Source organism: Dunckerocampus dactyliophorus, chromosome 1 (genome assembly GCF_027744805.1).
Source record: "Dunckerocampus dactyliophorus isolate RoL2022-P2 chromosome 1, RoL_Ddac_1.1, whole genome shotgun sequence".
NCBI lineage: Eukaryota > Metazoa > Chordata > Actinopteri > Syngnathiformes > Syngnathidae > Dunckerocampus > Dunckerocampus dactyliophorus.
In genome coordinates, this window is record NC_072819.1 from 22,560,150 (window position 1) to 22,574,117 (window position 13,968).

At 40.1% G+C, this 13,968-nt stretch overlaps 1 protein-coding gene across 4 annotated transcripts in view; it reads left to right on the forward strand.

The window, feature by feature from the left end:
* Positions 1-3,923: 3,923 nt before the first annotated feature.
* The window catches only part of LOC129182784 (glutamate receptor ionotropic, kainate 1-like), a 28,498-nt gene continuing 18,453 nt past the window's right edge, over positions 3,924-13,968 (forward strand). For 3 of the 4 annotated variants that reach the window (XR_008570690.1, XR_008570691.1, XM_054779301.1), the window contains exons 1-7: positions 3,930-4,283; positions 5,351-5,518; positions 5,735-5,992; positions 9,135-9,316; positions 10,688-10,741; positions 10,888-11,058; positions 11,579-11,722. Coding sequence is in view for 2 of the 4 variants with exons in the window: in XM_054779301.1 (XP_054635276.1) it covers positions 4,202-4,283; positions 5,351-5,518; positions 5,735-5,992; positions 9,135-9,316; positions 10,688-10,741; positions 10,888-11,058; positions 11,579-11,722 (1,059 nt within the window). In the remaining 2 variants the exon portion in view is untranslated. Of the gene's footprint in view, positions 4,284-5,350; positions 5,519-5,734; positions 5,993-9,134; positions 9,317-10,687; positions 10,742-10,887; positions 11,059-11,578; positions 11,723-13,968 lie in introns of all 4 variants that reach the window. The other variant, XM_054779316.1, reaches the window with a different exon arrangement.

Genomic DNA, 13,968 nt, shown 5'->3' on the forward strand with positions numbered 1-13,968 from the left:
TCAAACCTGCAATAAAATCCTGTTGTTCCAGCGATCAAGTGTGGCGCTTGTATGTTCCACCGAACATTACAGTGACATTGCTGAAGGAAGAATACTACAATTCATTAACGTCTTTTGAATGCCTGATATTTGTATTTTAGTTCATTTTTATGTGTGAAAATGCTTCATTTAGGCAACATTTTTTTGCCTAAATATGCATTCTTTGAACTAATAGTCTTCAACCGCGAAACGGCATGATTTCTTGAGATATTTTTGGAAAACCGTGGGTGAAGCCACAAATTTCCAACCCCGATGTGGCGAGGTATGACTGTATTCCCATTTACGTGTTAGTCACCGTATTTTTCACATACTGGTATCAAAATATTGTGTGAAAATAGTGTGTGATATGTGCACTCCATAATATTGAATTATTTAAACAGGGCATCTGCACAGTCTTAAAAAGTCCTAAGTGTAAAATCCGATAATTACAATTTAAGGCCTTAAATGCCTGAAATGATTTTAAAATCTCATAAAATGTCTAAATACAATTTTGAAAGAGCTTTAAAATGTATTAATGTTGCTTTCATGTAAAACAAATGTATAATGCTGTCAGCATAATCACACAAAAACTATCAATGGAAATCTGTGTTCCTTCCTAAGTGGACAGTTTGATTTGACAGATATGTTCACCTTATTTTTGACCAGTTTATAATTATATGTATATAATATATAATTGGAGTTTTTTATTTTGCATTACAACTACATATTTAAAAAAAATAAAATTTCCTTGATTAGGTTGTATTGTATATATTTTGGAATTATTAATACATTTCCATGTACTGATAGATTTATATTACATGAATTATAATTATAAATGCTATATGATTTACTTCTAGGGATGTCGTCACACAAGATCTCACAATATCTCACAAGATTAAAATGTGGCGAGATTTCGCATATGGAGACAAGCTATCGTGAGAACCGGGTTTACGAGATCTCGCGAGATTAAAGCATGACGAGATTTCCCGTTTGGAGAAAAGCTGTATCTTGAGAACAGGGCGGCATCGCTACTATGAATGATGCAGTAATATGGAAGTGGCAGGGTGCGAGGCATTGCTGGAAGCGCGGCATTAAGTGCTTTAAGCACACCTTGCAAACCAACCTACCTTGGTGTTCACAGCGTCAACGAGTGATGTGGCATTTTTTCAAACGGAGTTATTGCTACTTGTTGATGTCCAAGCAGAAACTGATGTAATTCTACATTTGATCAAATTTACTTAAAGATTTGTCAGATCAACCCATTTAGATGTTCGGACTTGTCCACACCTTTAATCACAGAGTGCTTCCACTGACGCTCATTGCATTTGTTGGCAACTGTCAAGCATCGGTTCCAATTTATAACGCACCTCATACATAGAAGAAATCCGTGTTGACAATTTAGCGACAGAGAAAAAGAGAAAAAGAAAAAGAAAAGAAAAAGAAAAAGAAGAAAAAAAAAAAAAAAAAAAAAGACAATTTAGCGACACCGTCTGTATGTTTAGCAAGTAAGGGTGTGCATTTAAGTGATTCTTGCATCATGCATTTATTCGGTAATTAAATACAAGCCATCTGCCGAGCAGGCGCGCGGAAATGAGCTCCAATTCTGTAACGTCGTGCAGTGCATGTCTGAAAGCTGTAAGAAAAAAAAAACCCTCCATAATGCAACCCAGCCCCTAACCAGCATTGCCAGGCAGAGCTTGGACACACTTGCCATTAAACAAAAAGCCAGTGGAAAAATAGAGCAAAAAGGCATAATGTGACTAGACTTACAGAAGTAAAAAGTTGATACTAATAATGAATAAAAACACAAAGATTTGTTTTTGTATAGATTTTGTTATTTATTCTAAATCATTTTTTTTAAATCATAACTATGAAAGGACCGCTGGACAGCCCTTACATAAATAGACAAAGTAGACAACCGAAAAACACTGAGCTGTATAATTATTATAATATATTATCATAACAGTGGTTTGTTTGGTATCAAAAAATGTTGACAAAATATCTTTGAGCGTCAATTTGTGGGACAAAAAACATTTCAAAACGCACCTGCATTGTTTTGTGACTCAGTTAAATAATAATTCTTTTTTTGTCCAGTCCAATCATTAGGTAGCATTGTTGATGTAGATGCCCTTACGTGCTGAACAGATTTTCTCTGCCAGGGAAACATGTAAGATACTCTTCTCCCTGTTATATGGATTTTATTTGACTTGATTTGATGTTTTATTGTCATGCAAATTGGAGCAGCCGGACCGGAGCAGGAGGGGATAGAAAAGAAGAGAAAAGAAAACAGGGGGGCAAGAGGGGGACAACACAGAGAGAGACAGGAACAACAGCAACAAAAACAATTGCAACGGCAATAACAAAACAACAGAAACAAACAGGACTACATCAGCTGATGTCTACGACGGCCATAAAGACCATCATGGAGAGGACAAAATACTATCAACAGCCACCGTGATAATACTACATTGAAACAGTCATGCTTATTGTTGGTAATAATAGTAATGAAAATATTAACCATGATAGTGAACAGGGCCGCACGGTGGCTTAGTGGTTAGCATGTTGGCCACACAGTCAGGAGATCACCGTCGCTGTAATAAAACCAACAACATGATAACACCCTGAGTGAATCAGTGAGTTATGTGTGGAAGTACGTATGTACTGTGAGTGTGTATATGTTTGCGTGTACAGGTATCTCTGTAGGTGCGTATGTGTGCATGTATATATACGCGCATAAATGTGCGCAAATGTGTGAACGTGTAATTGTCACAGAGAATGTATGAAAGGACAAAGACTGACTCCCAGCACCCAGCAAGCCCCGCCCCACACAGCCAGGCCGAGCTCCCACCAAGGACCAAGGCCGGCCCCCCAAGAGCCGTGGACCCAAACTCGTGCCTCGTGACACCCCTATTTATTTCCTATTGCGAACATGATTTTCCTTTGCCGAGTAGCTTGCAAAAAGCACTGTTCCGCTTTGTCATTTTTGTGATGCGTTCAGGGCCCATTAGCAAATATGTTTGGTCCTTCCCAACAAAGATGCTGCTGATTACCCTTTTTGCTCATTCTGTATTCGGTTCTTAAAGTGTGTCTTCTGTCGTCTTCTCTTCATCATCATCAATCTGTCATCATTAGAAGACTGGCCGCCATCGTTTGAGAAAGTTCACATTTCACTTCATGGTGAAGAAAATGTCAGCACTGACGCCGTGGAAGACATTTTTTCCCTTGAAGACAATGCAGAAATGGACCCTTTTGGAAATCTCTTGACTTTTTCCAAATGTCACAAAAAGTCAGACTTAAGATATTTTAATGCACGCTGGTGATTGACGTCACAATGTGTGGCTTGTGTGTGTGTGTGTGTGTGTGTTTATGGTCTTTGCAGGAGGTGATCCAAGCAAGCAGGACAGTTTTATAAGGATCCTCCTCGGGAAGATAATCTGGCATCTGCTCTGTAACCTGAAGATTATTTCTGCTCTCATCAGGACCAGCCTGCATCCTGCAGGAGCATCGCTGCCAGGCCATCTGCTGCTTAATCCTAGCAGCCCAAAGAAGGACGGACAGGCATGGTGGGACCTCTGCTGTAGCTTCAATGTAAAAGTGGGCACCCTGACGTGCTATTTCAGGTGTTTGACTCCCTGTCTGGTGTGCGTGTAAAACATAAACTCACCGGCCACAACATTAGGTATACATCTTGCTTAATCCAACGTTTATGAGGAAAAAAATGACTTAAACCTGATAACTTAGCTGTTAAGTGTACTTACTGAGGTGGACTGACCATTTGTTCGATAGGTTGCATGTTTTTTTCCATTTACACCCAAACGTACTCCATGTAAGTAGTTTTCCGGCTTGTCTCTTATTTTGAAGGGCGTCGTCGGAAGTCAGCCGGTCGTACAGAATGTGGCTTAACGCTTTCGCTCTCATCTTCATGCTGTTGAATGAAAGAGTGACGGCTGCTGTTGATTCGGAGCCAGTTTTAGGAATTTGAAATACTTTAGCGGGATTATGTTGGACCTGAAATTCGGGTCACATGACTGCTGATATTTTGGACCGCTCAGTGCTCCTTGGTGGAGGTTCTTTGTGTCTTCTTGTCAAGTTCACGTGATGGAGATGGAGGTGACTTTCAGGAGGAGGCAAGAGGAGCTCGAAGAGTCTTCCAGACTGTCATGGTGACCTGGGCTGGATCAACATGGACTCAAGAACCCCCCTGGTTCTCCTGCTTGTGCTGCTCGTCCAGCCGTGGCTCGGCTCGGCTCAGGTTCTACGGATAGGTGAGAGAAACTTCTCTGGGGTTACAACCTGTGTGCTAATTATTGCTCATTATTTACAACTATGATTAATCTTTTTTATGAATTAGTTGTTAGTTTTATTCAAGATTACTACTTTGGTTTTTTGAATAAATGTTTATACACGAGTGGCATTTTCTCACTTTTTTAAGTGCCTGAGAGTAAAAGGGATTATAATGGGATGCCTTGTTTGTAAAGCAAGTTAGTAAAAAATTTAAAAGTTATAAAAAAAAAATAAACAAGCAAAAAAAAAAAAAAATTACAGTCGTCACTAAACTTAAAAAAACATGTCCAGGTCATTTTTTTTATTCATATGTGTATATATATTTATTTATATGATGTATTGACATATTATTTTGAATTCTTCTTTTAAATATACTGTACTGTTGATTAGATATTAGTATTTAAAAAACTATTTACTATACATATTTGTTTTATATCATTGTATATACTGTATTTATAAAATTACTTTTTGAAAACAACAGTGCAGTTATTTAAAAAAAATATTTAATGCTCCAACAAGTAGGGTACCTGAGCCATTCCTCCTCAGTTCTGTAAAAATATTCCAAAAAAAGGTTCAGCTTTTATTTTTTTTCATCAGGAAGCCAAAAAAAGATTAAATTTAGTTATTTAGTGGAACAGCCGGTTTTGTTTGCTTTACTTTGGCCTTTTAAGGTAGAAATGTTTGTATTTGTCCTGGTTGGCATCAACACTGAGGGTGGCTGAGGTTGCTGTCCCAATACTTTTGTGTACCAAGGCGTGTGGAGGGCTATTTTTAGAAGGGCACGGCACGTTAACATCCCACCACAGCTGGAAGATTAAAAGCGTTTAAAGTGTTGACATGAAACGCAGCATTTCTTTTCCGGGAGCCGTCAAAGCAAAGCGCAGTGAAGACGTCCATCAAATTAACTAAACTTTGAACTTCGCCCCTGCGCGGCGTCGGCTCGCGTCTTCTTTCACCGTCTTCTCGTGGCGTTCGCGTTACGCAAGGAACAAAACGGACTCCATCGGCACGGTTGTACTTCCTCTCCCCCGTCTTTATGTCCGTCCAGGTGGCATCTTCGAGACGCGCGAGAGGGAGCTGGTGAGCATGGATGAGCTCGCCTTCAAGTTTGCCGTCAACAACATCAACCGCAACAAGACGCTGATGCCCAACGTCACGCTGACCTACGACATCCAGAGGATCAACTTGTTTGACGGCTTCGAGGCGTCCCGGAGAGGTAGAAGGACGCAAATAAATGATGTGGATTTCTGACAACATATCATAGCAATCCCATACATAGCATGCACATATGCCCCCTAGTGGCTGGAAGCAGCATATGGATGACATTTTATGGGTTTTCCAAAGTGTCCCCACATACAAGTGTTTTGTTAAGATGAATAATGAAGACTGAGGGACAACTAAGGCCTCTTGTCCAACGTCCTTGTGTCTTCAGTGTGCGACCAGCTGGCTCTGGGGGTGGTGGCCGTCTTCGGACCCTCCCACAGCTCGTCGGTCAGCGCGGTCCAGTCCATCTGCAACGCCCTAGAGGTCCCTCACATCCAGACGCGCTGGAAGCATCCGTCGGTGGACAACAGAGACACGTTCTTCATCAACCTCTATCCCGAGTACACGGCCATCGCCAGGGCCATCCTGGATGTGGTCACCTTCTTCAAGTGGAGGAAGCTGACTGTGGTCTACCAGGACAGCACTGGTAGGTCCACCACAATCACAAGAAATCCTTTTATGAAGTTACTGAAGCACAGTCAGAAGACAAAAAGCTTCTTAGACGTCCTCAAAACTGGACTTGGCGGATGGCGGCTCCATTTTCATTCCTGGGTGGGCTGTGCCATTCAGAAGGGGGAAATCATTTATCCGTCTGCACCTTTATCCGGATCTGCACCAACATTTAGAGGCTCCTTGTAACTCACAAACTGAGTAACTAACTCAGGGGTGTCCAAACTTTTTCCAGCGGGGGCCACATGGTGAAAAATGAAAGGCTGCGTGGGTGAATTTTTGCCCAATGTTCTGTAAAGCGACACATGTAAGAGGTTATAGATACGGGATCTCAAGGGAAGACGGCATCTCAGCTTTGTGATAAAGCTGGGGGTGTGAAAAAGTGTTTGCCCCCTCCCCGATTTCTTATTTTTTTGTGTGTTTGTCACACTGAAATGTTTCAGATCGTCAAACAGTGACAACACAACTGAACACAAAGTACGTTTTTTAAATGAAACTTTTTATTATTAAGGGAGAAAAAAATCCAAACCTTCATGTCCCTGTGTGAAAAAGTGATTGCCCCCTAAACTTAACAACTGGTTGGGCCACCCTTAGCAGCAACAACTTTGTGCTAACTTGCAATGAGTCTCTTGCAGTGTGGAGGAAGTTTGGTCCACTCATCTTTGCAGAATTGTTGTAATTCAGCCACACTGGAGGGTTTTCCAGCATGAAGCGCCTTTTTAAGGTCATAACACAGCATCTCAATAGGATTCAGGTCAGGACTTGGACTAGGCCACTCCAAAGTCTTTTGTTTTGTTTTTCTTCAGCCATTCAGAGGTGGACTTGCTGGTGTGTTTTGGATCATTGTCCTGCTGCAGAACCCAAGTTGGTTTCAGCTTGAGGTCACAAACAGATGGCCGGACATTCTCCTTAAGGACTTTTTGGTAGACAGCAGAATTCATGGTTCCATTTATCACAGCAAGTCTTCCAGGTCCTGAAGCAGCAAGACAGCCCCAGACCATCACGCTACCACCACCATATTTTACTGTTGGTATGATGTTCTTTTTCTAAACTGTGGCGTTACTTTTACGCCAGATGTAATGGGACACACCTTCCAAAAAGTTCAACTTTTGTCTCGTCAAACCACAGAGTATTTTCCCAAAGACCTTGGGGATCATCAAGATGTTTTCTGGCAAAATTGAGACGAGCATTAATGTTCTTTTTGTTTCAACAGTGGTTTTCGTCTCGGAACTCGCCATTTTTGCCCAGTGTCTTTCTTATGGTGGAGTCATGAACACTGACTTTAACTAGGCAAGTGAGGTCTGCAGTTCTTTGGATGTTGTTGTGGGGTCTTTTGTGACCTCTTGGATGAGTCGTCGCTGCGCTCTTGGGGTCAATTTGATTGGCCGCCAATCCTGGGAATGTTCACCACTGTTCCATGTTTGTGACTAGTGGCTGTCACTGTGGTTTGTCCCAAAGCTTTAGAAATGGCTTTATAACCTTTTCCACACTGATAGACCCCAATTCATCTCAGTTAAGTTATGTTTTAACAGGGGGGCAATCACTTTTTCCTTCCTTCCCTTGTAGGTTTGGATTTTTTTTAATCATAAAAAGTTTCATTTAAAAGCTGCATTTTGTGTTCAGTTGTGTTGTCATTGACTAATATTCCAATTTGATGATCAGAAACGTGCTAATTAACTAACAGCAATTAATACACAACAAATAGACAGTACCACTTTGACTTATGTGTGTACTGTATCATTCATTCCATAGTAACTATTTAACTAACTATTACCATATAAAGCACAATAGGCGGACAGTACCAGTATCACTGTGCTGTGGACTGTACCATTCATGCCATAGTGACTGACTCAAAAATGGAAGGTAACTGACTGACTAATTAGCTAACTATCTAACTAACGACTTAGCTAATCATCTACTTAACTACATAGCTAACAAACTACTTAGCTGCCTAGCTAATTAACTGACAAACAATTACCATATTAAAACACAATAGGCCATTTTGATTGAGGTATGGATCGTACCATTCATGCCATAGTGACTCAAAAGGTGAAAAAAAAGACTAACTGACTAACTTTTTAGCTATTGTACATGACAATCACTACTCAATCCCTTGGCTCATGCTACCTACCTGACTAATTGCTTAGCTAGCTGGCTAAGGTGCTAAAATAACTAAAATAATGAATACACAACAATGGACAACGCCATTTAGACAGAAGTGTGGACTGTACCATTCATGCCACAGTGACGTATGAGTAGTGGTACTTAACTAACTAACTAACTAAATACATAAATGATTAACGTTCTAACTAGCTAGGTCACTAACTTTTGATAGTGATTGGATTGTGTACCTAATGAAGTGACTACTTATGAGTGACAGGTGAGAATCAGCACATCACCTGACATCACAATCAATAGTGTGCTCTTAAAGTGTCCACCCTGAAATGTCACAGCTTATTGATTTAGATTTTGTGTTTGTGCTTCAAAGATGATTGTCTTTGAAATGTCCAAACACAACACGCAGCTAGCTTTATTTTCGATTTGATTTGATTTTAGCAGCTAGCTTTTTTTTTTTTTTTCACTGAGCTAGATTTATTTGAAAATGTATTTGATTTTAGCAACTAGCTTTATTTTTTTTTATTTATTTGACTTTAGCAGCTAGATTTTATAATGTATTCAATTTTAGCAGCTAACTTTATTTTTTATTTGATTTGATTTTGGCAGCTAGCTTCATTTTTTTAAATAATTGGATTTTAGCAGCTAGATTATTTTTATTCATTAAGTTTTAGGATCTAACTTTATTTTGTATTCTATTTCAGCAGCTTGTATTTTTAAAAATAATTTGATATTTAGCACCTATCTTATTTTTTTTTATTTATTTGATTTTAGCATCTAGTGTTATTTCTTTTAAATTGATTTGATAAAATAAAAAAACCCATCAAACTTTGATAACAATTTTTTTTTTTTTTTTTTAGCGGCTAGCTTAATTTTTTTTTTTTAATTTCTTAGATTTTAGCAGTTAGCTTTATTGTGGACCATCCCTTAACCCCTCCTCACGGCAAAGCGCGAAGTGGCCGTAAAAGTAAATATATGACAAATAATCTCGTTTTCACCTGCAGGCCTGATGCGCATGCAGGAGTTGATCAAGGCGCCCGCGAAACTCAACCTGAAGATCAAAATCCGCCAGCTGACGCCTGGCAACCAGGATGCACGTCCTCTGCTGAAAGAGCTGAAGAAGGACAAGGAGTTCTTCATCCTCTTTGACTGCTCCTACCATATGGCCTCTGAGCTCCTCAAGCAGGTCCGTGTGCTCAGGAAGAACAATTCGAATCTATTTCATTCCATATTACTTATGTACATTTTACAAAGAAAGCCATCATTCCATCATTTCATGTCAAAATTGTGGGCTTTTTTCGACACCGGTACATTTTACCTGCATAACCAGGTATTTATAAATGATTACCCACTTATGGTGAATAAGATGTGCTTTCTGTGGGGAAAAAATGGCCTATTTTTAGTTCTTCTGGCTTCTTTTAGAATGTTAACGTTCGAAGGTTTGGAAATTGCGTTGATTTTGGACAAAGTGCTTTAAAAGTGCCTGACATTGTGACAACTACTTGAAGGAAAACTGCACTTTTTTAAAATTTTGCCCATCATCCACAACCCTTTTCTGTGCAGCTAAAAAGACACAGCGAAGAAAGCACATAATGGGACACACCTATGCCACCTAGAAAGCCCGCTATTAAAACACCTCCAGAACCCTCCAACAAGGTTTAATGGTTTTATATCCACCCTGTGACCACTTATTTTGCTCATTTCACTTCCTTTTAGTAAGTGAAAACCTTGGTTATGATCGCACTACATTGTCATGTAGCCTTACAAAGCATACCTGGAAGAACAAGAGGTGAATAAATGTATTGCAATTGATGTGAAACTGATGAGGGGTAGGATTAAATAAGCTTTGCTTCTGCCTACTCCTTTTTGGACATGCAAAACTGTGAACTGCATTGTGTGATGTGCAACTGTTTGACTTGTATGCATGTTCAAGATGAATTAAAACCATGAACCATGAACCATGAACCATTTTAAGCATTGGCGAGTGTGTGGTGAAGTCGCTAGCAGCTAGCTGATGTGGTGTTGTGCGGTGAGGTGTCACTACGCCAGTAAAGTAGTTCTTCGGCATAACAGTGTTAATAACAATAATACAATAATAACAATGCTGCTGTATCTCGGTTCATATGCATGTCACATTACATGTAAAAGGAGCGGGATTTTTTTCAGAAGGCTTTATAGATGGAATAGGTGCATCCCAATACGTGCATTCTTAGTTGCCGCTTTTTATCTGTTTTTAGAACGCACATAAAAGATAAAGATGGGCAAAATTCCCCCCCAAAAAGTGCAGTTTTCCTTGAAGCGACGACAATGTGACAAAGCAGTGTGCTAATTACAAGACAACACACTACATGCATGTGCAGCAACCTGGATGGAAAATGTTAGTTTTCTTTAAATACTACGTTTAAAAAAAATCATGATTTCATGATATCCTTGTTTATAACATGGAACCATATATTTAGATGAAGTAAATAAATAAATATTTTACATAAGCAAGTGTATATTTGTGTAAAAGAAACTCTTTACAGTTTTATTCATTTGTATTTTTGCCTTTTGGCAGCTTTCCTCCATGGGAATGATGACGGAGTACTACCACTTCTTCTTCACCACGCTGGTGCGTTGTCACGCTCATCGACTGTTCCTGGCTTGAGCTAAGGGATTTCTATGATATGTTGTGATGTGTCAAGCAGGAGAGCCCGCATGTACTGTACGTAAATGCTATTGCTAACGCTAACATTCCTGCTGTCTAACCTGCTGTAGGATTTGTTTGCCTTGGACTTGGAGCCGTATCGCTACAGCGGGGTCAACATGACAGGATTCAGACTGCTCAACATCGATGACCCCTGGGTGGCGTCCACCATGGACAAGTGGGCCATGGAGAGATTGCAGGGACCCAAACAGGACAGCGGCCTGATGGACGGCGTCATGACGGTATCAATAATCATAACAATGCTGCTGTAGCTTGGTTAATAAGCAGGTCACATTATGCAAGTGGGGCGTTGTTCACGGTTTTTGGTGTTTTTTTCTGAAGGCTTTCCGAAGGTATGTTCATGTCTCACCTGATAGTGGATGATGGGCAAAATTCCAAAAAAGAGACATGAACACACATTTCGTTCCCTAAGGAAAACCCTAAAAAAAACTCGCCAACATAGCCACAAAGTTGCTACTTTAGCAGCACAGATCCCTCCTGCTACGTCTTCTTATTCTCCCTCAGAGCAGGTGCATATGAGGTATGATAGGCGTTGGAACGACAGCACAGTACATTCACAGACAGTCCCATTATAATGGGTTTATGAGGGAGGGTGAATATGTTGTGCTAAATCTATTTGTGGCGGTGTAAATTGATTTGTGGCGGGCCACCATAAATAAATGAATGTATGGGCAACACTCTCTCGAATGGATAAAAGTTCACTCTTCACTCGTTTCTAATCACGACCTTTTTTCCTCACAGACGGACGCGGCCTTGATGTATGACGCCGTGTTCATGGTTTCCGTGGCGTCGCAGCGCGCCACCCAGATGACGGTCAGCTCCCTGCAGTGTCACCGCCATAAACCGTGGCGCTTTGGACCGCGCTTCATGAACCTCTTCAAAGAGGTCGGTGTCCACTTGGCTTTTAGCTTGACTGCCGGCTGTCATCATGTTGAAGTGTTTTTATTTGAACGCCTCTGCGAGCTAACATGATCAACGCTCTTTATGAAGTTCTTCAGCAAGTTGTGAAGTGTTTGACTGTCAGAGGAATGAAGCATTTGATCCAAGACGGTTTTGATCCGTGGTGAAGGGATTATCATTCAGTCCCATCGCTCATATTTTCGTCTTCACGCTTTCAGAGCCTCCTCCCCCTCAGGCCGCAATGGTCCGACCTTTTGATGAGTCATCTCCTGATGATTTTTAATGCCAGGAAACAGTCATTTGGATCAAAAACATCTCACATTTGTTTCAGTGTCTGAAATGAACTCCTGACCCGTGGCGCTTCAGACGGCTCCTCAGAACCTCGTTGGCCCTGATGGAGTCACAGCTAGAGAGAGTGGCTGGATGGAAGCTAATAAGCTAACTAAACACAAACGTTTCTACCAGGCTCATTTAGAAAAAATGGAAATACAGCCAAGATTTGGTCAAATTTGCGCCAGCATTTTTGTTTTCGTACTCTTGTCTGGTAATATTTCATGTCTTCAACTAGTCCGTTTGCGCTGTACGGTATCGTTCCGCGAAATAACGCACCCTATGGGTTTCTGATTCACCGTCTGTGCCTTTTTTATTGAGTGTGACTGCAAAATAACCCGCCAAAGAAAGTTGCGAGTGCCAGCACTTTGATAAAAATGGTGAGAAACACTATTGAATTGCGTCTCACCAGGGTGTACGGGAACTCTGCATCAATAATAAGTTCCAGCTTGTCCTCATTTATAATTATTTTACATTGTTTTCTGCATGTAAAACTTTATTTATTCCCCCTAAAATATATTTTTTTATGTATTTGGGTGTCTGGAGCAGATTAATTGGATTTACAATATTTCCTTTGGGTAAAATTGCCTCGTTTTTGTTTTCGTCTGATCTTTTGGAACGAATGAAACCCGAGGTTCCACTGTAGAAGAAATCTCTTCCAGTCATCATGAAACTAAAAATGTTAATATTTGAATTCACATTTCAGCATAGTTAATTGTAGGGGTGGACTTAATTTCCTTGATCAATTCTATGGAAAATGAATACACTTTTAGTCCTATTTTTATAGATTTAATACAGTTTTTACAAAATAACTTTTTAAATATATCTTTACGAAATATAATTTTAATAGGATGGGAGAGTCTCTCCCTGATTGTTCTGAAATCCTCTTTTCAATTCAGGTTTCATATTGAAACAACTGAATCAGCAGCGCCTCTGCTGGCTGCAACTAGGTAGTGCACCCCATTTTGCCTCAATTGCATCAACACGTGATTAATCGGCAATACACCAAATAGTATCAGTCAATGCATTCATCATTATAGATAATGTTTTATTGAATATATTATTATAGATAATTGTCATGTGTGCAAAAAAGAAGTTTTGAAATTTTGTTAAATATAATATGTAAAAAATGTAAACTGTTTCTATGATTTTCATTTTGTGTTTGTCCTTATCATTGATCATTGATAGCCTTGTGAAAGTACTACTCGACTACACACAAAGAACACTACGTTTAGGGGTTCAGATGTCGCTTTAAATAAGCAGACTGAAGCCTGGATTTTGTTTCTGTGCCGACTCGCTCCTTACCCTCCAAACCCACATGCACTTCCTAAAACAATCTAAGCCCGGGTCGGCTGATAGTACATTATTGCCTGTGTGGATACAACTCGTTACTGCGCTGCAACAGGTGTTGGAAGGGACGATGTAGTGACGACGCAGGAGCGTAATCCAGGTTTGAGAGTCAAAGTCAATCCCAGAGGATGTTGGGTCCTGCCTGGCTTTGTTTTTGACACTCCAGGGTCCTATCTATAAAGCTTTGCATACGCACCTTTTTGGAGTCATGGCAAAAAGGCGATGACACATCAGGTGTTGAAGTGAAATCATATGTTAGAAATAAACACGCAGTGGAAACCAAGATTTATCCATCATAGCATGACAACATCACGCCGTTATTGACTTGAAAACATTTGTGAAAAGTGTTGTTATTTTACATGACACCGACGGATACCATTTGTCATTTATCATAAACACCATTACTAACCAGTGTAGTATCCTATATACATGAAAAACACAACGCAGCACTTGAATATTTCATCATTTTATTTCATAATCCATCCATCCATCCATTTTCTATGCCGCTTCCTCTCATTAGGATCGCGGGGGTATGCTGGAGCCTATCCCAG